Source organism: Brachyhypopomus gauderio, unplaced genomic scaffold (genome assembly GCF_052324685.1).
Source record: "Brachyhypopomus gauderio isolate BG-103 unplaced genomic scaffold, BGAUD_0.2 sc66, whole genome shotgun sequence".
Classification (NCBI taxonomy): Eukaryota; Metazoa; Chordata; class Actinopteri; order Gymnotiformes; family Hypopomidae; genus Brachyhypopomus; species Brachyhypopomus gauderio.
The window spans coordinates 523,002-550,244 of NW_027506887.1; the positions used below are offsets into that span (position 1 = coordinate 523,002).

Consider the following 27,243-nt stretch of genomic DNA (forward strand, 5'->3'; position numbering starts at 1 on the left):
GAACACAAAATCTAAGTCAGGCGTGCAGAACCAGAGTTTTCTGTCTGAAATGCGACCCCCAGGGTCCATGTCCAGGAGTTCGGAACGCTTGGGATTTGGTTTGTGTTTGGCAGCAGAGCGGCACGGTAGTGAGCAATGTTTTCCTCTAGCTTCCTTTTTTCTACTCTTCTTTCTTTCACTGTTTTGTGCCTCACAAGGCGTTTTTCTCACATCAGAGCACACAGAGAAAGCTCAGATATTCTAGTTATATGTGGATCAATCACTGACTGTTCCTTGACTGATACGGCATTTAAAAACCTTAAGTAAAAGGATTTTCTCCACTCTGTTCAGTGTAGATACCATGCCATGTCTCTGACAATGCTGTTAAAAATGAGAGAGGGTGATAAACACCATGCATTTCACACCTTGAGATGAGATTAGCATTATAACTCAGGTATGCAGCTTGCTGCGACATTGTGTCAGAACCCAGTCTCTCCACTCGGACCCCAAATGGCCCAGAGTAGGGAACGAGGTAAGAGTGGAATGAGGTCTTTGTGTTCACGAGGTTCCTCAAGAGGTTCCCATCAGAACACAGTAACCAGAGGAAACTTGGTTGTGGTTTCACTGTAAATGTGTGCAGGGGTGATGACGGTGAAGTAGTGCTCGGTGCTAACCCGAACACCCCTGCCTTAAGGTCCAGCAGGACAACAACGACCTGCTTCCCCGCAGTTCCCAAGACCCTCCGGGATGTTTTTTGAACATCCGTACATTTGCTTGTCCTTGTGCTATCTGGTTCACACTTTCTGAGAGAGCAGAAGCCTTACTGTCACCTCAGAAGCCCGGGGTCTCCCAACCAGCCTTGTTCAGTACTACAGTAATCTTTCCATCGTCCACTATGTCTGGGTGTGTGGGGTGACTTGTCCCACAGGGTTTCTCTCAGTGTGCTGTGTGTCCGCTAAGGTGGCTCTCTTCTACAGCCGAATAATGTAACCATAATGGTCTAATGTACCAGTGCAACAAACTGCTGAATTTATGGATATGGACATCGCAATGCTGCTGAAAGCTAAGGGTGTGTGTATGCGCATATGCACACCTGTGAAGGCCTCACTCTCTCTCTCTCTCTCTCTCTCACACACACACACACACACACACACACACACACACCATATAACATTCAAGTTCAAAAAGTGACCAGCTGAAAAATAATATTCCATAAAGATTTCCTCTGCTTCTCTGAAATGTCTGACGTGTCTGGTATATTACACTACTCACCAAAAGTTAGGGGTATTTGGCCTTTGGATGAAATTTCAGCATGAACCTAGAATGCACTCTTTATGGATTTTTACAAGTGAACTTAACGTGACCTTCTCTAAATGTTTGAATACACATGTCCAACTTAAAATTTTCAGTACTTTTTGCACAACTTGCTGTTCTATAACAAGGAGCTTAATGGCAAAATTCACAACAGGTGTTTGATCCGAGAATCAACCAATACATTTCCTGGTTCATTAGAACTGGTATTTAAACAGTCCTCCTCCTCATGTTCACATTTTGACAGCATGAGACCAAGATGACACCTAACAACTGATGAACAGTTACGAGGCTTCAAACAGGATGTTCTCAGATCCAAGTGGCCACTGAGCTTAGAGTGTCACAGAGTATCATCAGCAGGTTGCAACAGAGATAAAGTGTTATGACCCTGTCTTTTTGTGTTCGGGAGAAGCCTATAACTGTATAGAGTTGTGTATATAGATATATGTATATTGGTGGTTTGTGTGTGCACACGGTGAGTAGGAAGTGGCTGCCATTTTGTTTGGGTTGTGGGTTTGTATCTGTTTTGTATATAGGGAGTCAGAGTAGTGTTGTCTTTTGTTTCACCCTGTTAGTATAGTTATGTCTGTTTCTTTCTAGTATGGTTTTTGTTTAGTAGTTTTGGGCCTGGGTCACTTCTGACGTTTGTACCTGTGTGCACTTTGTCCTGTAAATATATTCTGCTTGTGAACATTTGTGAATACACCAATACTTTACATTTTCTTGAATCACTGTGTCATCCATATTCCACCCCTTCACACCCCTGTTACGGCCTAGAGCCTAGATAGGTCGTAACAAGAGAGACTGGAAGAGTCACAAAGTCATAGAAGTGGACATTTACACTGATGACCTCCTTATTGTGAACAGTGCCCTGTGGATCCAGATGATGATTGCCACACAACTCCAGGCACATTTAAGTGTCATGTCAGGCCATTAAAAATCATTTACATCAGAGTGGTCTGAGTACTAGATGACCTGAAAGTGTAGCTGACCACACCACCAGGCACAGGTGTCATTGTCTTGCATGGGCCAGGGAGCATTTACGCTGGACCAGGGACCAGTGGGCTGCAGTGCTGTTCAGTGATGAAAGTAGTTTCATGCTGAGCAGAAATTATGGCCACCAACGATGTTGGAGACGTTGAGGAGAGCGCTATGCATCAGCCACTGTTGTCACCAGATGAGCCTTTAGTGTTGGTGGTGGTGCTGCAGTGTGGGCACATGTGTCTAGTCGATACAGAACTGCCCTACACTCGGTGACAAGCCCGTACTACTTAAATAACATCACTGGCCCAGTTGTTGTGCCTCTGCTTGAACAACACAGGCCTAATTTCATCTTCATGGACAACTCAGCTCCAGCTCATGGAGGTCACATCATTAGGTAATGGCTGCTGGAGACTGGGGTGCCTCAAATGGAGTCACCTGCACTTTCTCCAGACCTGACTCCCATGAGAAACCCTATGAGCTGAGTCACCGTGTAAAGGCTCGTAACTCTGTACCCCAGAACCTCAGTGACCTGAGGGTCCTTCAAGAAGAGTGGGACACCATGACTCAGCAGACAATAAGTCCACTTGTGAACAGCAGGAGACGTTGTTACACTGTAATTGATGCTCACGGACACATGACTGAAATTTTTTGTATCAATAAATTGTTTGAGATGAGGAAATCACCATTGCATGCTTCTATGTAAATGCTCTACTTTCATGATATAATATTACTGTAGTGTGAACACTTTCTTTTCCATCAATTTCACCTGCAAGCTAAATATCCCTAACTTTTTGTGAGTAGTGCATGTTATAGCATATTATCTTTATTTAGTATTTAGCTTTTATTTATACAGCACTCTATTTTTTCACTATGCACATAAGAATGAGGTTAGAGAATGAAGACTAGGGAACTAGGGAAGTGGATCATTGCCTTCGTTTGGTGAGGTGTGATAATGGTGCACCTTTCACTAATTTCTAATTAGTCTAATTTACTCTGCAAATGCGGACAAGCAATCCTAACCAACTCTTGTGTGGCTGATCTAAAGTGAATTCAGGCTCCAGTTATGCACAACCTCATGTAAAACATCCACCATTTACCAAAGAAATGTTGTGTGACGAGAAGGAATGTGACGGAACCGAGAGCTAAACCCAAGTGGAGAGAGTTGGCGTGCCACGCAGGCCGCCATCGGGCTTCCATGTTTCCGGCGCCACAGTGGTCAGTGGGCAAGAACCTTGTGATGGGGGCGGCCAGGGTCTTAGTGCTGACACGACGTGTACAGCCACAACACATGACGCATGAGCAGAGAGACAGAGGGCACAGGAGAGAGCCTGTGTAGTCTAGACATGAACCAGACACCCAGTGGTTAGAGAGAGGGACAGACAGACGGAACAAGAGAGAAGTGATACCGCATACTTAAGTCTGAAATGTTCATGATGACGGAGAATGTTGATGAATGTTGGTGATGGTGGTGACAGTGGTGACCGTGGTGATGATGATGGGGAAAGTGAAGGAATGTTTGTAAGGTGCTCCAATGATTTGATGTGACATTCAAACCAAGAAGCATGAATTTAGCAGAGGACTGGGACAAAGTGGGTGTGGACACAGTGACGACCAAATTAAGCTGTAAAATTGAGACTGATTTATATTAGGCTAAAAAAAATCTGTGTGGTCATGTACTTCTTTATATTGTGGGACAGAGATCAATAAAGGCTTACTTTTCAAAGGTAAAAGTGGATTTTTTCTACTTTCTAGGGTAGGAGAATATACAACAGGACGAATACAATACATTTAAAGTATAAATTGTTAAATACTGGCCTGAGAGTCCCATGCAGTGATCCATCCAAACAGGTAGCACAGAGTCTAGCAGTAGTTAGCAGGATTCTACCATTTGGAGATTGTGTATGAGGGGGAAAGTATTTCTATTGTATTTCTCTGCATTTCTATTCTTTACATTTACTTGGAAGAATAGAACGTGCATTTTGAACAGTATGAGATATATGTGAATAATTTTATTTTGTTTCTGAATTGATATTCTTTCTTGAGATTGGTGCAGTCCAAAGGCAGGGCTTGGCCCTCTATGACACTACCTGTTCCCAGAAGGACCATGGTGTTACAGTACTGTACAACAAATGGCACCCATTTCCCCCTACCCCCACCCCATGTCTCCTCAACTGCCCTGGCTTCCTCCCACTGCTGGGCCATTCTTAACTGTGCTCATCATGTCTACAGGCTAAACACAGCATTTGAGCAATGGCACGAACAGCTAGTGAACTGTTTTTCCTCTAACCTAGAAAAACATACCCAACATACACCAGTTACATCAGTGTTAATGTTGCGACACGCCCAGAAACTGCAAATCACTTCAAACCGGAATCCAGTTTACACTTGTTTGGGCTTGAATTAGTCTGAGCACATAAGCCATATTCATAAAATTGCTCCACTCCTTACATTTCTAACTCAGTTAGATTGCCTAAAAGATGCCATACTAAAAATATGCTAAAAGATGAACCCAGACACACACAGTCCCAGAGATGCATCTAGGCCCCCCGAGTTTCACACAGGCCACAAGACCAGAGTGTTCTATTCGGTTTTAGAATAAACCACAGAGCAGCAGCACAGTAAATACCCCAAACCCCAGGCCAGGTTTCCACCGCCAGCCTGACCCAAGCCTGCCATTACCCTCTTCACCAGAGCGGCTCGACATTCTCGTGCTTCCTGTATCTGCCCGCAACTACATCACACACACACACAGTGCATAGACAAGAGAGTTTAATATGCTTTACATTTACAAATCTCTTTAAAAGTACAAATCGTTGGCTTGAATACTGAGCGTTACTCCATTACGTATAATATCCAGCAGTTACTCATGATGCACTGCATCCATACAAGTAAATAGCTCAAAACAGCTTATACAATCTTACAAAAAGGGATAAACATACAGCTTTTCAGTGGTAATGTGTATTTTCAACCATACTGCCAATATTTCCATACAATTCATTAAAAACAATAAGGTATATTAAATGCAATTTAAACACAAGGAATACTTAAACTGGGTGGCCAAAATAAAGATAATGTTGATTTTTTAAGAAAAAAAAAAATTGTCAAATTAAGAAATTCTGAACCTTTACAGCACTAATACTGGAAAGCCCTCAGGTGCTTTTAAGAGAATCAAGCCCTTCAATTTAATTTTGCATATAGGACTCCTGCTCTTCAACCAAATGCCAATGATACTGTTTGGGTGTGCAAAGCTGCTTTCTGCAGTGAAGGACATGCCCTTTAAATGCCTCGAGGATGATTTTTACACAAGACCAGCATCAATTCCGTCACTGTCCTGAGTTTCTATGCAAAACGTTGAATGTTCAAATTTCGTTTCCTGCCCGCTTACACAGAGGAAACCTTTGCAAAGCACTCTGGGTAAACAGGTCAGAGAAGCTTAGCGGTGACCATCACGCCAACGTATGTCACAGGATAGGGAGATGGCAGAAATGCTTCAGATGACAAGCTTGGCAGATAAGACACATCTCATTTCTCATTCAGGTTTTCATACAATTATACAATATGGATAAAGTACTAATAACATTTTGACAAATTGTGAATAATCCATTATTAGAGTTTAAAACTCGCTTAACATTTCTACAACAGCCTATATTTGTTGTGTTAATTTAGGAAAAATCTTAAATGTTCAAATATCTATCACCGTGCCAGTGTCCATACACATAGCAAAACCTCAAACAACTTCTATATCTAGTATGGTGATAAAGCATATCGGCATATACTCAAGAAGCATACAGAAGGCTACCAATTTTCACACTCAGTAGTTCAACACTGACGTTCTTGGATGACTTTCAACATGTCCAACTAACATGTCCAAATTTTCTTCACAAATGCCATTTTGATCCTAGACTGACCCCTTCAAAGCTGGCAAACAAATAATTAATTAATTACCAACAAAAATATACATTAAATATTTTTTGTTTGAATCAGTACAACTTTCAAACAGGCATTATATAGCTTACTGTCTACACACAGTATACAATCGTTATTTTGAAAATACCAGGGTACAGCACAGTGGCCACAAAAGCGGTTTAGTCAGTTAGACATCATTCTTCGTTCAGTCTGACAAGCCACAATGAAGGAGTCTGTTCAATACATCGTTTGCAAAGCGACACTGCAGTCTACACTGGTGACTCACTGTAGATTTACTCATAAGAAAACTCTTAATTTCACACACTCACTGATCATTGCAAAGACAAGCAAAAAAGTTTTACATAAAATGTTTAGTTCTGAGGAGAAAACAGATTAAGCAAAATAAATAAAATAATTTAACTTTTTAGTTACTCTTTAATAAACAAAATAAGAACAACATCTCACAATTCAATATAAGACTCTTTCACAATCTTACATTTTATTTGGCATATTGATACATGCAGGGAACCCATGAGAGGTTCTAGTGGACCCAGTCTGACCCAGAATAAAGACCCTAGATGAGGGCTCAGTACTGCTGCTGGGCATGCCAGCGGAGTCTGGTCTCACGGAGGAAACCAGCACGTCACCAGGTTGGACATTAGCAATCTTCTAAATGGGAGACATCTCAAAAGGGCAGTGCCATTTCAACTAATGAATATAGAAATTGAATTATATCAACGTGAACATTTCAAGGTGATTCACGTTAACCTGCCTATCGATTTTCGTTTGGTCATCGTCTCCTTTAGTTTTGTGTCTCAGCTTCTAGTCGTCTCACGTGGAACAAACGTTAAGTGAACAGAGTACAAGTGAAAAACAAAGCAAACAAAAACACGGGACATGTTTGGAGGACATGGCACATGTTTGGAGGACATGGGACGCTTGCGATGGAAACAAATGGTTTGGTCCTGCGTATCCATCTAGAATTATCTAAATATAGGGTTCACCACAAGCGCCCGCAATGAAAGGCGTATGGAAGCAAGTCAAATGGGACACATTATGAACAACAAACTTCTTTAATTCATGTCACGTTTGTACAGATTCAATGGCGCAAAGCAACATGAATGTTAGAAATATTACAACAGCATGTCATGTCACGGGCAAAGGTTATGATTCGAGAGACCCTTCAGTTTCCCACTGGTGACGTGCCTGTGTAGAGATATTTTAATTGTCTCAAGCATGTGTGGTATACTCTATTCAGCAACAAAACTGTACTACCATTTACAATCCCAGAATTCATCAATGCATCATCCTCCCCTGAGTAAAACGGTCTTTTTTTTTGTCCTCTATGAAAGAGCAATAAAAACATGGAAATCAAACGTGTACGAGAACAACGGGGCATGGCAGTCGTTCTACACCTCCACCAGCAGAGCACAGCTGGAGTGCAGGGATACGCCCTGTAGGAGAAGGTACGATGCACAACTGTTCACGTTTGAAGCCTTCAAAGCTCAGACCTTGAAAACATCAAAACGAACTGAACAGGTGTCCAGTAATGCCTGTTATGTTGGCCTCCCCGTCACAAGAGATGTAGTAATGAAGAGAACAATGCCAAGAAGACAGTGTTGATACTGCAACCATGAAGGCACCGCAGAGCATGTCTGATGTGACAGAAACAAATGTCCCAGGAAACAGCGAATGCACAACATGCAGACTTGATTTGGTGCAGCACAATGTTACGAGACATTTCACTGAATAAAACCATAAACAAGATGAAGAGAACACGTATCTACAAACATAATGCTTAGAACTGAAGTAGAGCACAAACTAGAATGTTAACGAATGAGTCATGCTAACACAAATGTGTGTGTGTGTGTGTGTGTGTGTGTGTGTTTGGGTCAGTGGATTGAGTCTGTATCTCGGCTTGGGTATGGGGTTTGTGGGTGCGTGTTTATGTATTTGGACTGGTGGGTTGGGACTGTATCTCGGTTTGGGTATGGGATAATGTGTGTGTGTGTGTGTGTGTGTGTGTGTGTGTGTGTGTGTGTGTGTGTGTGTGTGTGCGTGTGTGTGTGCGTGTGTGTGTGCGTGCGTGTGTGTGTGCGTGTGTGTGTGTGTGTGCACATGCACCATTATGCTTCATTTTCCCCCAAAGTTCTGCATGACTTACTCAGGTGGAAAATTTCAGCTTAACCTTTGGTCCAAGTTTATAAGACCACCATTAAGGGTGTAGGTGTGTGCTGAACCCACTTTTGATTAACTGTTAATTAACTGCTTAACTGTTTGTAGTGCAGAGGCTAAAAGGCTCGAGGCAAAACATTTTAAACTCACTTTAGAACTAAAACAGACCTAAAACCTCCGTAATCCATGTTCAGAGATGAAAGATGTAGTTTTAAAAGAGGAGCTAAAACACTGTCCAATCTCCACCCAGCTCTCATTTTAGCCTACATTACCCATAATGCAGCTGATGCATACCTTTCTCATCTTCCTTCTCCTGCACTCTCTCTATAAACAGAATTCCACCATTGGCAGTGACCCTGTTACCACTTGGATTCTTTACACTGCACCGCCTCCTATTGGCGAAACGCATGAATTACTCAGTATTCCTGGCCAGACTGGGGGTGTGGCTGGCAGGGCTCCAGTGGAAACACAGGGCAGTCAAGTCATTGGTTGCAGCAGGTTGATGGACAGGTGCTCAGACCCGACTGGCTGGATGGAGTCGGTAGGCACAGTTCTGGATGCCGTCCTGCTCTGCCCCCTCTCCGGCACTTTCAGAACAGCCACTAACGTCCCTCAGAGAGGCTAGAAGGAATGAGAGAGCGAGAGAGGAAGAGAGAGAGAGAAAAAAAGAGAGAGAAGTAATATTTCAAAGGTCCAGTTTTGAAACATTAAGCAAGGTAATGTAGAACTCCACATAATCTGGCCTCAGCATTGTTTGCAAGAAGAAGAACAGCCTTGGCTGGTAAAGGGAACAGGGGAGCAGTGTGACTGAAAACCTCAATACGCGCATTAGCATCACAGCTCAACTCAACTCTAATGGACTGCTGTTGCCCTGGAAAGAGGGAGCTTGACCCCAGAGAATAAACAAAAGACGTGTAAATGGATGGATATACTTCAATTAAAATGGGTCTCAATGCACTGGTGACTCTGCAGATAAGAGAGTCACGGGAGAGTGGAGCAGTTTTCAGAGATGTACTCCATTTTGCTTGTCTGCAGAATTCTGGATGGACCGGATTTGGACTCTGCGTGTCCCTGCAGGCACTGGGGCCTGTTTACAATGATCTCAAGCGTTCCTGTGACCTCTGGCCTCCGGCTTTTAAACAGAGCAAACTGTGGTGTAGAGGGACTAACTGCTCTTCTCTTCCTCCTCCTCCTCTTCCTCAGGGCCCTCGGACAGCAGAAGGTGCTCGTGGCAGGGGCTCTGAGGTGAATGGTGCATCTGACCCTCCTGACTGGTACCCAGCTGCAGACGACGCATGTGCCGCACCACTGCAGTGGCATTGAACGCTTGCTGAGAGAGAGAGAGAGGGAGAGACAGAAGGAGAGATAGAGGGAGAGAGATAGAGAGATAGAAAGAAGAAGAGATAGAGGGGGAGGAGAATTGTATTGTTTTATTGTCGGCAGAGTCTTTGCTCAGAGTGGTAAAATCACAATGGACAATCTACATGTTAAAATCACACTTGGCCATCTATATAGAGCTCTGGAAGTTATTAAAGAATTAATAAAGTACTTGGGTATGTGTTTCACATCATTAAAACAGATCTGGTTCAGGAGGTCACCTCATCGGTTTGTTAGTAAGGAGAACACAATAATGAAAGCCTCGCCATATGTGCAGAGATGCTGATTTAAGAGACTTATCCCAGAGTTCTATGTTAGATAGAATAGATGCTCCGGTGAATCAAGTAACCAACCTTCCACTTGCTCTTAGCAAAGTTCTTCCTGATCTGGGCGCTCACGGACTCGTGAATGTTCTTGTCCAGTGCAGTGTCTCCAGCGATCCTGTGAAGACAACAGTGGGATTCATTCACCCAGTTCAGTGGAGATGAGGGTTAGTCGTCAGGCTCCAGTTCTCCCGTGACGAGCTTCATCTAAAAAGGCACTTCAGACCAGGCCGAGCAGATTGAGGAGGCAGAACTAGATCCAGACGGGTCATGAGTTCTACTCTGAGAAAACCAACAGTTCAAGAACTTCTTCAGAGCCTTCAGGCTGCATTATAAAGTCTGTGTTTGACTATTGATCATTTACGATTACTGTAATACTGTAATACTTTTATTACCGGTTCAAATAGAAGTGCATTTAATTACAACGTTCTTTACAAGGTTGTTCACACTGCTGTGCTTCAGAGTGCCGGTGTGTGCCGGTGTGCGTCGTACCAGGGATGCTGCAGTGCCTGATCGCAGGTGTAGCGCAGTTTGGGGTCTCGCTCCATGAGATGCACAATGAAGTCTTTAGCTGTGGAACACAAGCTCAGTTAGGATGCATCCTCTCTAACGTCGCGGCTAGCGAGTCTGTCCACCACGGACCGGCACTGCCATCTGCCCCAGCCAGAGGCGGGTTCGCAAGGCCCCACTTAGCAGGACCATGTGGGCCGGGTAAGGTTCGGGCTGAGGTCTGGCTCAGAGGCACTGGCCACAGGATTATAGTTAGGGAAAAATAAGAATCGGTCAGGTTTCTGCTTTATGACTAAATCTATTCAATCACTGTCCCAGACGTAGAGTTTGGAGACACTTTAGTATTATTGTTGATGTTGGTGTTAACGGACAGTTTGAATTCATAAGGAGCATCTTTTTCTGGCCAGCATCTGCAGCCAAGCTGATGACAGGTGCACCAACACTGCAGGGCAGACAGGGGCGGAGCCTGCCTGTGGGGGCAAGGACACAGCAGGTGGAGGGGAGGCGGCCTACCAGAGTCGGAGATGTCATCCCAATATGGGGAGTCGAATTCATACTCCGCCTTCAGGATCTGCTCGAAGAGCTTGGCATCATTCTCATCATAAAATGGTGGGTAGCCACACAAACTGAGCAGGAGACAGAGACAGAGAGAGGATCTAAGAATCTGAGGATGCAAATTGGTTGAACAACAAACAAAAAAAGAATTTCAATGTAATTGTATGCTGATCAGTATCTCAGCATTCGTGGTGCTGAGGTAGCAACGGATGCAACATACTCAGTGTGTACGTGATGACGTGGTTTGTATTCAGAGTGTGTACGTGATGACGTGGTTTGTATTCAGGGTGTTTTACGTGATGACGTGGTTTGTATTCAGGGTGTTTTACGTGATGACGTGGTTTGTATTCAGGGTGTTTTACGTGATGACGTGGTTTGTATTCAGGGTGTTTTACATGATGACGTGGTTTGTATTCAGGGTATGTACGTGATGACGTGGTTTGAACTCAGTGTATGTACGTGATGACGTGGTTTGTATTCAGAGTGTGTACGTGATGACGTGGTTTGTATTCAGAGTGTGTATGTGATGACGTGGTTTGTATTCAGAGTGTGTACGTGATGACGTGGTTTGAACTCAGGATATGTACGTGATGACGTGGTTTGTATTCAGAGTGTGTACGTGATGACCTGGTTTGAACTCAGGATATGTACGTGATGACGTGCTTTGTATTCAGAGTGTGTGCGTCAGGGGTCACCAACGTTTGTTTGTACTCACAGTATATACGCGATGACACCAATGGACCAGCAGTCCACTGCTTTGCTGTAGGGCTTCTGCGCCAACACCTCAGGAGCTGACAAACATGACAACAGGATCAGAGCACAGAGCTGACACGCCCCATGCAGCCCTCTCACCATGCCCACCACTAGACCCACCCACACACACAAAGGGGTGTGGCCTGTCCCTTAACTACATTCAAAGATGTTTTAAGTACATGTGTCAAAGCTTTGCCGATACGTCAGCATGCCTTATGGCACATTGCTGTCAAGGTGGCTTTGGCTCTAGTTTATTTACGCACCAAATGAAGATGAAAGTTTGGGGGCTTTTCTCAATTTTATGCAAATGAGAAGTGACTTTCACTGGTCAGCAAGCAATTAGGTCATGTCTGAAGCTGAAATCAGTGTTGTGATGACAGAGGAGAGGATCATCACGGCTGTGTACGGAGTCAGAGTCATTAAAAAACAAAGCATGCCAGGTAGTGTCTGAATAGTGGGTGCTCCTGGTGGGTTTTAACATACATTTTACATATTTTTTAAATTAGGTTGTGCATTTGTTACTAAACATAAAACTGTTACATATGACATGTTTGTATCTGGAACGCTAGCCATCTGAGCAGGTAACCAACTTAGTTGTTATAAGTAGTCATTGGCTAGGTGTGGACAGAACCTTGCTTGTGTTTTTAGTGACACACCTCCAAAACAGCCAGCAGAGGCCGAAACAAGCATTTTGCTTGTTTTTGTAAATGTATCATTATCCAGCATTTGCCAGGTATGACCCATATTTAAGACGTAGGTGTGCTTCACCTGTAGGCGTGTCTTACCTACGTATCCAGGTGTGCCACAAGCCGTACTCATCACGCTGTCTGAGCCCTCGATCTTGGACAGGCCGAAATCACTGATCATGATCTTCGAGTCCTCATCCATGCTGTAGTAAAGCAAGTTCTCTGGCTACAGTTCACACACACAGACACACACACACACACACACACACACACACACACACACACACACACACACATTACACATCTTCCCCTCACTATAATACTCCACATCTGGTGAGAGGTTTAATTAGCTCATCCATGCACAAAGATTAATCTGCACATCCTTCATTTCACTGCCTGTAAACAAATGAGCTCGTTAAGCCCAGAGACTAACGAGACTAGTAACTATGACCTCAGAAACCAGGGAGAGAAAACAAGTGGCAAGATAATGAGCTTAGTCTATGCCATCAACCGGAAGGTTGTGGGCCCAAACCCAGCTCGGCCATGTAGTAAGGAGTAAGGCCCTTAACCACCTCAGCACCAGGGGGCACTGTACCCTGCACTCTGACCCCAGTTCACAAAGATCCTGGGATTTATGAAGAGAAGCATTTCATTGTACCGTACATATATGTACATATGATAAACAAATGTATCCAATGGCATTCTGGGATAGAAAGGAGAGTCAGAAGCTTGAGCAGAGGCACAGACCCACTTTGAATCTTCAGAACAATTTTCTGACTGTGGTTCAGACTTGCAGAATGGTACCGGATCATACACAGATGAAGCAATCCGTTACCTGTGGCAACCATTAATCTCTGCTGTTAGGAAACATGGCCAGTAACCAGCAGGACATAGGAAAATGCACTCGGTTTTCAGAATTCTTAAAGTTATTATATTCTAATCTTATTATAATCTAATAACATTATAAGCCATGAAGTATTTCACACTTATTTAGACCTGTTTAATTTGACCATGACGTTCTTTAAAATGGTGTCACTATAAGATATCCCTCCATATTACACGCACAGCCATGTCCACATTTGCCCACGTGACCACACCCCCTTACACCCACATTTACACATAGCCACGCCCCCTTTATATGGCTCACCTTCAGGTCTCGGTGCACAATGCCCATGTCATGCAGGTATTTTACTGCATCCAGGATCTGCTGGATGAGCTTGCTGGCGTCTTTCTCCGTATAAAATCCTTTTTCCACAATCCTGTCAAAGAGCTCTCCACCAGACACCCTGCAAACAGGAAAATATGCTGTCAAAGCTGCCCTCTCTTACACCCTGACACACGCGGGCGCGTGCACACACACACACACACACACACACACACACACACACACACACACACACACACACTCACACACACACTTTTACACTTTCTCTAGACAGACTGCTTCACAGCATGTACCCTCAAAGCCAGCTGGTGATGTTCTAACCCTACTTCACCAACAGGGAGAGCCCTAATCATTTTCTACAAAAGATTTGCCACCTACTACCCACATGTACATACATATTTGGTCTGTACCAAACTTTAGAAGTGTGAATCATCAACTCCGCTTTACACATTTTGCTTTGTTCTCTCTGGAAATCTTATTGTCATTATATTCACAATCTGTTCTTATAAAATATGGTGCTAGGTAAGGAGAAACCAAAGTTCACAAACAATCGTGGTCACACACACACACACACACACACACACACACACACACACACACACACACACACACACACTTCAGCGAGTTAAGGTTTCAGTAGTGTGCTGATAATCAGGAGACCTGGCACTAAGGGTTTTAAATTGAGGCCCATGAAGTGGAGAGTATGCGAGCACAAACACACTCTACATACACACACACACACACACACACACACACACGCACACACGAGCATGCCTGAATACATGATGCACAAACAGCTGAACTCTGAGACTGAAGGTCTAGCAGGTGTAACACTACCCAGCTCACAGGGTAACCCAGCCCAGCGTTACCCCTAACAACATCCTCCTGTTGCTTTCTTCACACCTCTCTCCATCACTTCTCCGTCTCTCTCTCCACCCATCACTCTGGACATCACACCTTCCCTCTCGAGACACTTGCTGTTCCGATTCCGCATCTGTCCACCTGGAGAGAGAACTCTGGCACCACCACTAGCTCCTGGTCTTCTATACCAGCACCTTCTCCAGGGAGGGATGTTACAGTGGAAGCCCCAGGCCCCATGGAGGGATGTTACAGTGGAAGCCCCAGGCCCCATGGAGGGATGTTACAGTGGAAGCCCCAGGCCCCATGGAGGGATGTTACAGTGGAAGCCCCAGGCCCCAGGGAGGGATGTTACAGTGGAAGCCCCAGGCCCCAGGGAGGGATGTTACAGTGGAAGCCCCAGGCCCCATGGAGGGATGTTACAGTGGAAGCCCCAGGCCCCATGGAGGGATGTTACAGTGGAAGCCCCAGGCCCCATGGAGGGATGTTACAGTGGAAGCCCCAGGCCCCATGGAGGGATGTTACAGTGGAAGCCCCAGGCCCCAGGGAGGGATGTTACAGTGGAAGCCCCAGGCCCCAGGGAGGGATGTTACAGTGGAAGCCCCAGGCCCCATGGAGGGATGTTACAGTGGAAGCCCCAGGCCCCATGGAGGGATGTTACAGTGGAAGCCCCAGGCCCCATGGAGGGATGTTACAGTGGAAGCCCCAGGCCCCATGGAGGGATGTTACAGTGGAAGCCCCAGGCCCCATGGAGGGATGTTCCAGTGGAAGCCCCAGGCCCCATGGAGGGATGTTCCAGTGGAAGCCCCAGGCCCCATGGAGGGATGTTCCAGTGGAAGCCCCAGGCCCCATGGAGGGATGTTCCAGTGGAAGCCCCAGGCCCCATGGAGGGATGTTACAGTGGAAGCCCCAGGCCCCAGGGAGGGATGTTACAGTGGAAGCCCCAGGCCCCAGGGAGGGATGTTACAGTGGAAGCCCCAGGCCCCAGGGAGGGATGTTACAGTGGAAGCCCCAGGCCCCAGGGAGGGATGTTACAGTGGAAGCCCCAGGCCCCATGGAGGGATGTTACAGTGGAAGCCCCAGGCCCCAGGCGAGTCCGCCTTCGCCTTGATTTCTCATGTGGAGGAGAATAATACTGAGTCTCTGAGGTGCAGGTGTAATTAAAGGGACATTACGTGTGTGAGATAAAGCATGGAGTGACTGACAACACACACACACACACACAGTTTAGACTGACGCACAACAGCACATGCGTGCCAACTAGTTGTGTATGCCAAAAACCACAGACAGCCCACATTTAGGCCACTGCTGTGAGCCTACAACGGCCCTCCTCTGCATGGAATGGCTGTAGAAGCCATCAGAAGACGTGCACTCCTGGACAACAGGACACAGAGGGGCGTACTGAGGCCGCACACCCACCCATGCGTGGGTCGGGGAGCATGGCATGTGTCCTGGAACACGTCCCAGCACCGACCAGTCACTCAAATGATCTTTAAAGTGAGGGTGAGGTCACAGGTTCCATTTCCAAGTTCGGATCCCTTCCTGGTTCCCAGTCCATCCGGCCACATTAAGCAGCCTACAACAGCTCCTGATCCCCAAGGATCACCGGGGACCAGGCTACAACAAACACTTCCAAGTTCTTAGAGAAACTACAAGGAGGAACACAACGACCACCATATCGCGCTACTACTTCCTTAGCTTGGGATTTTCTATTATGCATCATCAACATGTTAAACACGAACACACACACACACACACACACAGCCTTCTATAACAAATGCAATCAAGACAGATAACATAAATGTGGTTTGAAATAGGGGGCTAAAAGAAGCCGCTGAACTAGATCACGGCGGGAGCGGCTCCTCGAGAAGCCCGCGGGCTCCCCCCGTGCTCGCCTTAAAGACACCAGTCACTTACAGCTGCATCACCAGGTACAGGTGCGTCCTGCTCTCAAATATGTCCTCCAGAGAAACGATGTTGGCATGTTTAATCCTATAGAGAGGGACAGACAGGGACAGGTGAGCATGTCAGCATCGGGGTACACACAACACCATGTAGACTTTTTTTTTAGATTAGATTTAGAAAGAATCTCGAGCACTCTGGCTGAAAAACGTAGACATCACCTCACGCAATTATTTAACATTCATGCCAGCAACGTCTCCATGGATGGTTCACTAATTTATTCAGGATTTTTTTTTATCTGGGACTCAAACACACAAGCATTTAGTGGAGATTGAGAGTGAGGTTGTGGTTTAGTGGAGATTGAGAGTGAGGTTGTGGTTTAGTGGAGATTGAGAGTGAGGTTGTGGTTTAGTGGAGATTGAGAGTGAGGTTGTGGTTTAGTGGAGATTGAGAGTGAGGTTGTGGTTTAGTGGAGATTGAGAGTGAGGTTGTGGTTTAGTGGAGATTGAGAGTGAGGTTGTGGTTTAGTGGAGATTAAGAGTGAGGTTGTGGTTTAGTGGAGATTGAGAGTGAGGTTGTGGTTTTTTTTGTTGTTGTTTTTGTCCTTTTACCCATTGAAGTTGAAACTGAAACAGATGAAACCTGCTCTACTAGGATACTGGAGGAAAACACAAGAATCACACAAGACTGCCAGCCCATGCACGCAGAGGCATGTGAACTACTTCTATGGACTGTTAATATGTCAAAACATTTAAAGTCAAATAAGGTTGTCATGATTAGTTACTGATTGCAAACCCCATGCAGTCGGTGACTGACTGAAGTCTGCAAGTCCCCGTCATCAAATCCCCCGGGGCTGGAGGGCAGACGTTTTCAGGTGTGTTATTTTCCTATCAGCTATGTGCTCTGTAAGCAGAATTCATGCCCAGCTGTTTCATCCCAGCAAGATCGTTTTACTTTACAGCCATGAACACTCCATGGCCATCGCCCTGCGGAGAGATGAAACACCATTCCCCAGAGGCAGTGGGCTGGATCTGAACTATTACGATAACTGCCAAACTCTGTTCAATTCTACAACTCATCCTGCTGTTCCTGTTGGTAGTTACATTATCAGAAAAGAGCAATGAACCAGTTCCACTGGAAGCCGAAACACACCCACACCACAGAGATCTGCAGAAGAAGCCCTCCCTATCAGTTTAACTCAACTCATTACTCTGGTTAACACACGCGCACACACACACACATGCATGTGCGCGCACACACACAGGTTAATTTTTATCTTATCTCTCCCCCAGACTTTGCCCCCAAAAGAGGCTCACCGTGTGCTCGCTACCACTCTTCTTCTGTCTTTGGCACTCAGGTCGTCTCACCTTCAGATTTTGCTCCATCTTTGTGCAGCCTGAACTAACCACACAGTGACACACTGGTGGCCATACGACAACCAGGCCACTGCCGAGTAGAGCTCACATGGCATGGGGTCCTAACACATCCGACACACGCCGGCATAGCTGTCCAACCATGTGCCCGCGCAGCGCACACTACCAGAAGATCAGGACAAGCTCAACAGACATCAGACGTCAGCCAGCCCGGCACCCACTGGACCTAAAAGTGCCACTAATAACCAACGCTAAATCTGAATTCTAGCAATAAAATCCCACAGATTAAAGCAACCAGCCAATTTTCCAACAACCGCTTTTGTCTTGTTCTCTGCAAAACGGCACCAATCTGGAGAGGATAACTTTGGGAAGCAGAGGCAACTCTGTAACCATGACGATGATAGCCAGGTCCAGCCGGGAACAGGGCGGTCTGGCCCGGTCCCGAGGATCCATTACACAGTTTACTGCTTTCCCAGTTTTGCCACACAAGGCTAAACACAGACTTATTACAGACCAATTACCACCATCCTTCATGAACTAGATCAAACGTTCATCTGTAGAGGGCACTGGGTCCCTAGCGCTGGTCCAGGGACCACTGACCTAAGAGAAGACACCATTCTGAGAGCTTCACGTCCAGCCGTGCTTTTCCTTTATTCAGTGAATGGGACTTGAAGAGAATGTTCGACTGGTCTGGGCTCCTCATGACGTCACCACCCACCTCTTCCCTCCTCCGCTCCGCTGCCGTCAATAGTGCCTCTTTATCGTTATTCACCTGCTAGTGTGTGAGCGTGCGTGTGTGCGCGTGTGAGCGAGTAAGAGTGAGAAAGGCATGCGTGGGTTATAATTGGGCTGCGTGGATTCCCACACACACACACACACACACACACACACGCAGTATGGCAACACAACTGATATGCTGAAGTGATTCATCTCCTCTCACTCACTCTGTCTCGCTCTCATTCTCGGACATCCCCCTGCCGCTGGTCATAGAGCCACCTGCCCACTCCTCTACCCCCACACTACTACCCCTCTACCTCCATACTACTCCTCTACCCCCACACTACTACCCCTCTACCCCCACACTACTACCCCTCTACCCCCACACTACTCCTCTACCCCCACACTACTACCCCTCTACCTCCATACTACTCCTCTACCCCCACACTACTACCCCTCTACCTCCATACTACTACCCCTCTACCCCCACACTACTACCCCTCTACCTCCATACTACCCCTCTACCCCCACACTCCTCCATACTACCCCTCTACCCCCACACTCCTCCATACTACCCCTCTACCTCCATACTACCCCTCTACCCCCACACTCCTCCATACTACCCCTCTACCTCCATACTACTACCCCTCTACCTCCATACTACCCCTCTACCCCCACACTACTACTCCTCTACCTCCACACTACCCCTCTACCCCCACACTCCTCCATACTACCCCTCTACCCCCACACTCCTCCATACTACCCCTCTACCTCCATACTACCCCTCTACCCCCACACTCCTCCATACTACCCCTCTACCCCCACACTCCTCCATACTACCCCTCTACCTCCACACTCCTCCATACTACCCCTCTACCCCCACACTCCTCCATACTACCCCTCTACCCCCACACTCCTCCATACTACCCCTCTACCCCCACACTCCTCCATACTACCCCTCTACCCCCACACTCCTCCATACTACCCTTCTACCTCCACACTCCTCCATACTACCCCTCTACCTCCATACTACCCCTCTACCCCCACACTCCTCCATACTACCCCTCTACCCCCACACTACCCCTCTACTCCCACACTCCTCCATACTACCCCTCTACCCCCACACTACCCCTCTACCCCCACACTACCCCTCTACCCCCACACTCCTCCATACTACCCCTCTACCTCCATACTACCCCTCTACCCCCACACTCCTCCATACTACCCCTCTACCTCCATACTATCCTCTACCCCCACACTCCTCCATACTACCCCTCTACCCCCACACTCCTCCATACTACCCCTCTACCTTCACACTACCCCTCTACCCCAACACCACCCCTAGATCTCAATGTACATGGACTGACTAAGTGCAAGAATATCAATCTCCATGTATGTGGGGTACATTTAGAGTGTGTTTGCTTGTTTATATATGATATACTGATAAATATATCAAAAATACTCTAGATAAGAGCATCTGCCAAAAGCTATAAATGAGGTTTAATGAGGTCACAACACTCGTACTCTCAAACAACATTTCACCCACTAACCATTAAGTAAACAAACAAGCCTTTACTTCTTTTTAGGTGATGCCATACCTGTTACTGTGTAAGGTATGACAAGTCTGCAAACAGTTTTAACAGACACGATTTGACGTCCGTCACAACTAGCAAATGCCAGTAAAATAATCACCCTGAAGGCAGGCCTGGGAAAATGTTTGTTCGCACGTCAAGCAGCAGTGTCTGTTCGGGGCAGGGGCAGAGATGCACAAGCAGCTTCCTGCAGGTTTTGCTTCACTTCCTTTTCAAAGGTGTCCTTTTAGCCGGCAAACACATTAGAATTTAACCCACTATAGTTTGGTGGAGTGTAAACAGCTTCAAGTTGCCAGGCAACTGAATGCAAACACACTCACTTCTGGCACATGATCAGGCCAGAGAAAGGTGGGCTGCTGCTATAAGCTGAAGAGGAGAAACAGCAAAAAATTCATAAAAAAAAAAAAACTCATTCACTCTCTCACACACACACACACACACCTAAGTATGTGTGCGTGTGACAGTGTGTGAAACTCTGTGTATGAGAGACATGCATATTTGAACTCGTGCCCACATCTGTAAAGTAAGTAAATGTATACTGCTGGTCAGACTGTGTGTATATTGTGAGGGAAATTATGCAATTTTTCTAACATCATTTAAGATTACAGATGTTTAAAGTATGCAGCCTTGTTCATGCGTGCACATGCAACTGCACATAGGTGCACGTGTATCTGTGCATGCAAGCACATGTAGGAGGAAAAAAAAAAGATACGAGATATGTACAACAAAGTTTATTCAGTTTGTGCATGTGTGAAGTACAAATGCACATACGTGTGTGTGTGTGTGTGTGTGTGTGTGTGTGTGTGTGTAAGCAGGCATGCAGTAAAGAGCAGACGTGTGTAGACTCACTTGTGCAGAACGGCTATTTCGTTTTCAATGCTGTTCTCTTTTCCTTCCAGGGCTTTTTTGGGAATACACTTTATCGCCACCAACTTCCTCGTTCTTTTCTCCTCTGCTAGGACCACCTCAGAGAATGCCCCACTGCAACACACACACACACACACACACACACACACACACACACACACACACACACACACACACACACACACACACACACACACACACACACACACACACACACACACACACTCTTTTAGACTGACAAATGAGTCACCAACTAAAGATTCAAACGAACATTAAAAACCCTGATTCAGTCAGACAGTTGTTATTTTTGCGTCAGGATTATAGGTGTTGATATGGTTCATACGGTGGTGACGAGCAACAGCTGTTTGTACCAGCAGAAAACAAAGTTGAGGCACATCATCACAGCTCTGTTGTCTCTGTGTTCACTCCGTGGTGGCACCAAGAGCAGTTCTTGAGAAATGACCACGTCGGAAGGACCGGTTTGTGGCTTCTCATGACTTTGCATGCTAAGGCTTCAAGGTACAACGGTCATTGTCTATATACACTTGTGAGGTTGCGTTTGTGTGTGTATGGGGGGTAAAGGTAATAGTAGGTGCTGAGCTAGTGAGCTGCAGGTTCACTCCAGCTCTAACCTCTAATTGCATGTATGCATCATACACACAGCCTATCAGCATAGAGGGCTGGAGGGGCCTACAGCATGTTAGGTATGTTCACATATCAGGGAGAGCAGCACAAGGGTCACCTTCTCACACACACACACACACACACACACACACACACACACACACACGTCACAGGATCCATTCCTGCCCTCTAAAATACCCTTGGGCTATACTGTAGATCTCCATACAGTATATCTGTAGATTATCTATAGGTCTATATATTGTAGGTCTCTACACAGTACTTCTCTATAGAGCCTATTTGATTGTCAACCCCCAGCCATTTTTGTACAAAGTTATGTATAACGTGCAAAACAGAAAACGCTACCATTGACATTTAGACACTAGATTTAGACACTTTCCAGCTTCTCCTCACAGTACAGAGACATCTGAACACACCTGAAGAGCAGCTAGTGCACTCACTTAACACCCCAGGATAAAGCGCACCCACACAGCCCAAGAGCACCAGCAAGGTGATCTGGCCTGCTTACGGAGTGAACAGAGAGGGAGGGAGAGGACAGAGACACAATGGGAGATTATACGAGCGTTGGGGAGAAAGTCTGAAATGTGTGCGTGAGAAAGAGCAGATTTACTACTCCACACAGACAGGAAAAGAGCGAGAGAGAGAGAGAGAGTGAGAGAGAGAGTGTAAACTGTACGGTGACAGTTTAACACAACCCGATTCGGATTCAGAGCAGAAGACTGGCATGGAGACATCATACTCTACTACAGAGAGTAAACATTGGCACATCCGCCAGCCTGTGTGTGTGTGTGTGTGTGTGTGTGTTGTGGCCAGACCAATAGTGAAAACTATATAACAGGTGAGATGAACACTTACATTCTAGGGATGACAAAGTCTTGGATGTAGAACTTTAAAGTACTCATTTAGGTCTCTAAGAACACATGCACACCCTCATACAACACACACACACACACACACACACACACACACACGGTCAATAACAGCAGTGCTAGTGTGAGTCTGGCCTATATACAGGAAACAGGGAGCTGTGCTGGCACTCCCCAGACTGCTGTCAGCTGCACGGTGAAGTCGCCTCAGCCAATCATAGGTGGCGTTACCCAGGGACGTGGTGGCACCCCACAGTCCGGGAACAGGAGCGATGTGAACTTCAGAGAAAGCCAGGCCAAGAAGACCCAGGGAAGAGGCGGGACAGTTTTAGCCACGCCCTTCATGGCCTCCCTTACAGACGGGCGGGGAGGCGCAGGGCGGAGAAACTCTGGGAGACGATACTGGGGACATGCGCAGAGCATGACTGAAGTTTTAACACACACACACACACACACAAAAAAAACACTTTCGTTTGAAAAGGTTAATGTCTGTTTCTGTAGAGAGCTCGTGTCCAGACCCAGTTGCTAATGGCAACCTCCAGTGAACGAGATGCACTCTGATTACCTCTTAAACAATGCTGCACATTGCTGTACATCATTGGGAGTTTGGTGCCCGCGCACTGCACACGCACACACATGCAAGATATTGACACGGTCAAGATATTGACGACATTTGATGACCAGAGACCAACACACAGGGCACACACACACACACACACACACACACACACATCATTACTTATGGCACCGTGCAATAGCTGCTCTCCTTGGAAACGCCTGTGTGCCGTGAGCCTGCACTGGATCCTGCTATTCGTCAGGCCATTCCCAGACCACTCATCGCAAACATCTGTGATTGGTGAGATGACTCCCAGCACACTCAACAGAAACTACTGTGATTTGTCAAGATGATCATCCACTTGGCAGCAGGAATATATACAGGACACAACAGTTTATCCATCACTTTTAATTGGCAAACATCACTCACAGTACTCTTTTAACTGCAGAAGCCAAAACAGAATGTCTCGTGAGTGCAAACCACACCTTTCATTAACCCTCAGCACTTTGTGCGATCAGTGTAATAATGTAGAAGAAACTCTGGGGATCTGGGCAGCATTGGCGGCTCTCCAGAAGCTTGTGACCATAAAACCACTACAGGAAACCAGCAGCGCAAGCAAACAATACTTTTACAAGCAAACACAAGAGTCCTTTATTAGCACACAGATACTGCCAACAACTTTGGTTGAAGATCAAAACATACCAGAACAATGACAGGTGGCACAGTTTTAAATTACAATGCACCTCAAGAAGCGTAGGTCAGCGTGCCCCTGTCTGCACGGTTTCATCGCAGTGGGTGGTTTTTGTATGCAAAGGCAAAAAACCACAGTGGCTGGTAGAACGGGTGGGCAGCGATTGGTCAGCCCCAGTGTGCAGTGCTGAATGAGGAAGGCTGTAACTAACCGCTCCTCTCCTGTCTCCGGGGACTCCCACCAACGTCCTCGACAGGGTCGCGAGAAGCTGCGTTTATACATGCAGGCCTGTGCTAGAAAGAGCCGCAGTACCACTTTATAAACAATCGCCCTTATCAAGGGTGCATGACTGGGTTTATAATTCATTTTTTTTTGTTAATAATTATGTCAAACATTATGGCGTCGACGCTGTTAAACCAAAGAAGTTGCTGGTCACTCAGATCTGCCATGTTTCATCCTCTTTGTCTGATCTGGGTTAATAATTCACCACATTTAACCACAACAGCATGTTCGGATATTCAGAAACGATCCTGCGGTGCGCATTACAGCACGAGTGGCCTGCATTCTCACTCCGCCGGGCACCTCTTCCGTCCGGGTCGCCTGAACGCATCTCCTGTTTGGAGGCTTCAACATTAATATGCAAGCCCTCATTTCCTTTGTTCTGCCTTCAACGGTCACAGCACCGGCACCGGCTGCCGGGTCGGGTCAGAACACGCGAGCACATGCAGAGTTTCCTGAAACCTTTCATGAAAAATAAAAAAGGTGTCAAATGCTACTTTGCAAAAAAATTAAGAATTAAGAAGCACATCATGCACTTTAATTCCGGAGATTATTAATACATCTCCACGGAGACCAGCTCCATGTGATCTTTCCTTTCCAGTGTAGGATAAAGAAGACACCTATATTCTCTCACACACACACACACACACACACACACACACACACACACACACACACACACACACACACACACACACACGATTGCAAAGCCAGATAAAGACAGTCACATGCAGAACAAGCACATACATTTGAGCATATCTTTTCTCTGGCTGTGGATTGTGTCTTTGTGTTTGTTACAGGACTGCGCGGTCATGAAGTGTTGGGGAATGCGTTTGGGGGGAGAGAGATGGGCTATGCCAAAAAAATAAATTAAAAAAGGTGGATGTAATGTTGTAGGTTGGGGTCAGAGTTCACCCTGAAAGGAATCTCTTGGAATATGCTTGGTGACTCTGGACCTTGTCTACTGTTGCATTGTTGTCTAGCTTACATGTCGTTTTGTTGGACGTCCTCTGGATTTCCACATGTATTTGAAGTAAGTTAACCTGCACCACTTGTGCACCAGGGACCACTACAAGAAAGACACCAGGCCCATGAAGGACAGATCTGGTCTAAACACAGATAGGAGGCCATTTGGAATTCTGTTCATTTGGGATTTTACTTTTTGATTTCCTTGTCTTATCCAATAAACAGAGCAGGATGAGTCACGATTGGTTTTGGCAACATCCATGTTGACTTTTCACCTATTCTTAGCCGTTTGTACTTTTAACAGAATTAGAAGCTGTATACACCTCACATACTTGCCTCATGTGGATGCAATGTACTGTAACATAACAGTTAAATATGCTCTGTTGATAGGCTGTGATGGCCAAGACCCTCATATGTATTACGCCTTCTCTTTGGTGTTACTCTCACAGCTGAGGTGCTGTGGGTTGCAACAAACAAAAGCAAAATAATGTGCTACATCACACCAGACAACATGCGTGTCCCATCCTTCTCCACGCAGGACACGTGAGCTTCAAGGAGAAAGAGACGGATGAAGCAGGGCTGTCCGGACCGGCCGCCATTCCGGGTCAGATTCATAGCCGGTTTCACGCTGCGTCCCACAACAGTAGATGCATTCAGAGACGGACATGGCTCTACGGACAACAGAGAGGCCGTTTGTACATCATTACATTCTCTCAATCATTGCCACCCACCATCTTTCACTTTTTTTCTATCCCTTTCTCCCATTTCCTTTTCAGATGGAAACACTAACAAATTTCCCCTCACTCTTAGTCAGCCTGCCTGCGCTTAAGGCAGCAGAACACTCCTCTTTTCCCTAGAAAGGAGACAATGGCCAAGCAAAATGAACGAACACACACCTTTTATGGCAGCTAACTGTGAGGTCTGCTCCTAAATCATAACTGACAAAACCCCCAACTGACACAGGGGGAAAAAAAACAAAAAACGGGCCAAAACCTTTGTTATTAAGGATACAAAAAAAGTCATGTCAGATTTTGGAATCAATTTACCAGAAAATTACACATTACTTTTTAAACCTATTTAACTTGGAATTCACATATTTAATATCTTTGCCATGAACAAAAGTCACATAGATATGTCACGTCCTGAGTACACAGCTTTATCATGTGTGGGTACTTTGTGACACTAGCCATGATAATGCCAGCTGAACTACATGTCCTACCATGGGCTAAGTTTTCTTGTGGGGTTGTGTGTGTGGTCTAATCAGGTGACGTGGACGGGCTCCACATCTACTCTTCATGTAGACCACTGGTGTACCACAAGGCTCTGCGTTTGGTCCTCTCCTGTTCTCCATTTATACACAATCTCAGAGAGGTTATATTCTCACATGGGCTTCACGTCTGTGCAGACGTGTCTTTTCCACCCATTGACAGATGACACCCTTCTGCTTAGATCTCTGCATCCGCTCCCTGCTGGTTGACTCTGCATCTTAATTTGTTTGGATTGGACAACATATGAAAAACATATTGGTTGTTTTTAAATAATTCTACCTGTTCTTAATTTTTTAAGCAGTGTAATCACTACTTTCTTCAACCTTCTAGCTTGTGTGTCGAAATGTGTTGTTGAAAAGGTGTCATGTAGTGCTGATTTCACCCTCTTTGACACCTTTACAAAAGAGAAACAGCGACATGACAAATGAGCAAACCATCCTGCGCCATGATTGTGCCTGCACATATTCATTTACACCATTAGGAGTCATCTGTAGCCTTTTAATAGCTTCTGTAATTGGTCCCATTTGGATTTAATAGCCTAAAAGCCTATGCAAAAAAACAACAAACAACAACAACAACAACAACAACGTCAAAAAGCAGTTATAACGCAGTTATATAATGTAGGCCTGCAAGATGCCATGTTTAGCTCCAAATGAATATGTATGCAGCAAAACAGTTTGTTTAAAATAGCCATCCTAAAAACAGGTGAATGAAGGTTTCTGTTTGCTTGCACAATCTGTGCAGTCTAGGCACAGCTGCTAATGAGTAAGGAGGTAGAGAGCATGTCATCAGAGGCCAAGCTGAGATATATTTGGTGTTTATCTCACTTACTCCCCATGCTGGAGACAAAAACTAGGAGGCTGGATTAATTATCCAGTTCAGAGAACTGCTGTTGTCATGTCTATGAGCTCTTGGAATGTACCCACACACACACACACGCAC

General features: G+C 45.8%; 1 protein-coding gene across 2 annotated transcripts in view; it reads right to left on the reverse strand.

The window, feature by feature from the left end:
• Positions 1-5,026: 5,026 nt before the first annotated feature.
• camk1b (calcium/calmodulin-dependent protein kinase Ib) overlaps positions 5,027-27,243 on the reverse strand; it is a 33,948-nt gene continuing 11,731 nt past the window's right edge. For both annotated transcript variants that reach the window (XM_076989281.1, XM_076989280.1), the window contains exons 3-12: positions 21,016-21,147; positions 16,500-16,574; positions 13,707-13,845; positions 12,659-12,785; positions 11,836-11,911; positions 11,079-11,191; positions 10,548-10,626; positions 10,086-10,173; positions 9,526-9,685; positions 5,027-8,976 (exon numbers count right to left, since the gene is read on the reverse strand). In XM_076989281.1, coding sequence (XP_076845396.1) covers positions 8,870-8,976; positions 9,526-9,685; positions 10,086-10,173; positions 10,548-10,626; positions 11,079-11,191; positions 11,836-11,911; positions 12,659-12,785; positions 13,707-13,845; positions 16,500-16,574; positions 21,016-21,147 — 1,096 coding nt within the window. In that variant the 3' untranslated portion in view covers positions 5,027-8,869. The remainder of the gene's footprint in view (positions 8,977-9,525; positions 9,686-10,085; positions 10,174-10,547; positions 10,627-11,078; positions 11,192-11,835; positions 11,912-12,658; positions 12,786-13,706; positions 13,846-16,499; positions 16,575-21,015; positions 21,148-27,243) is intronic.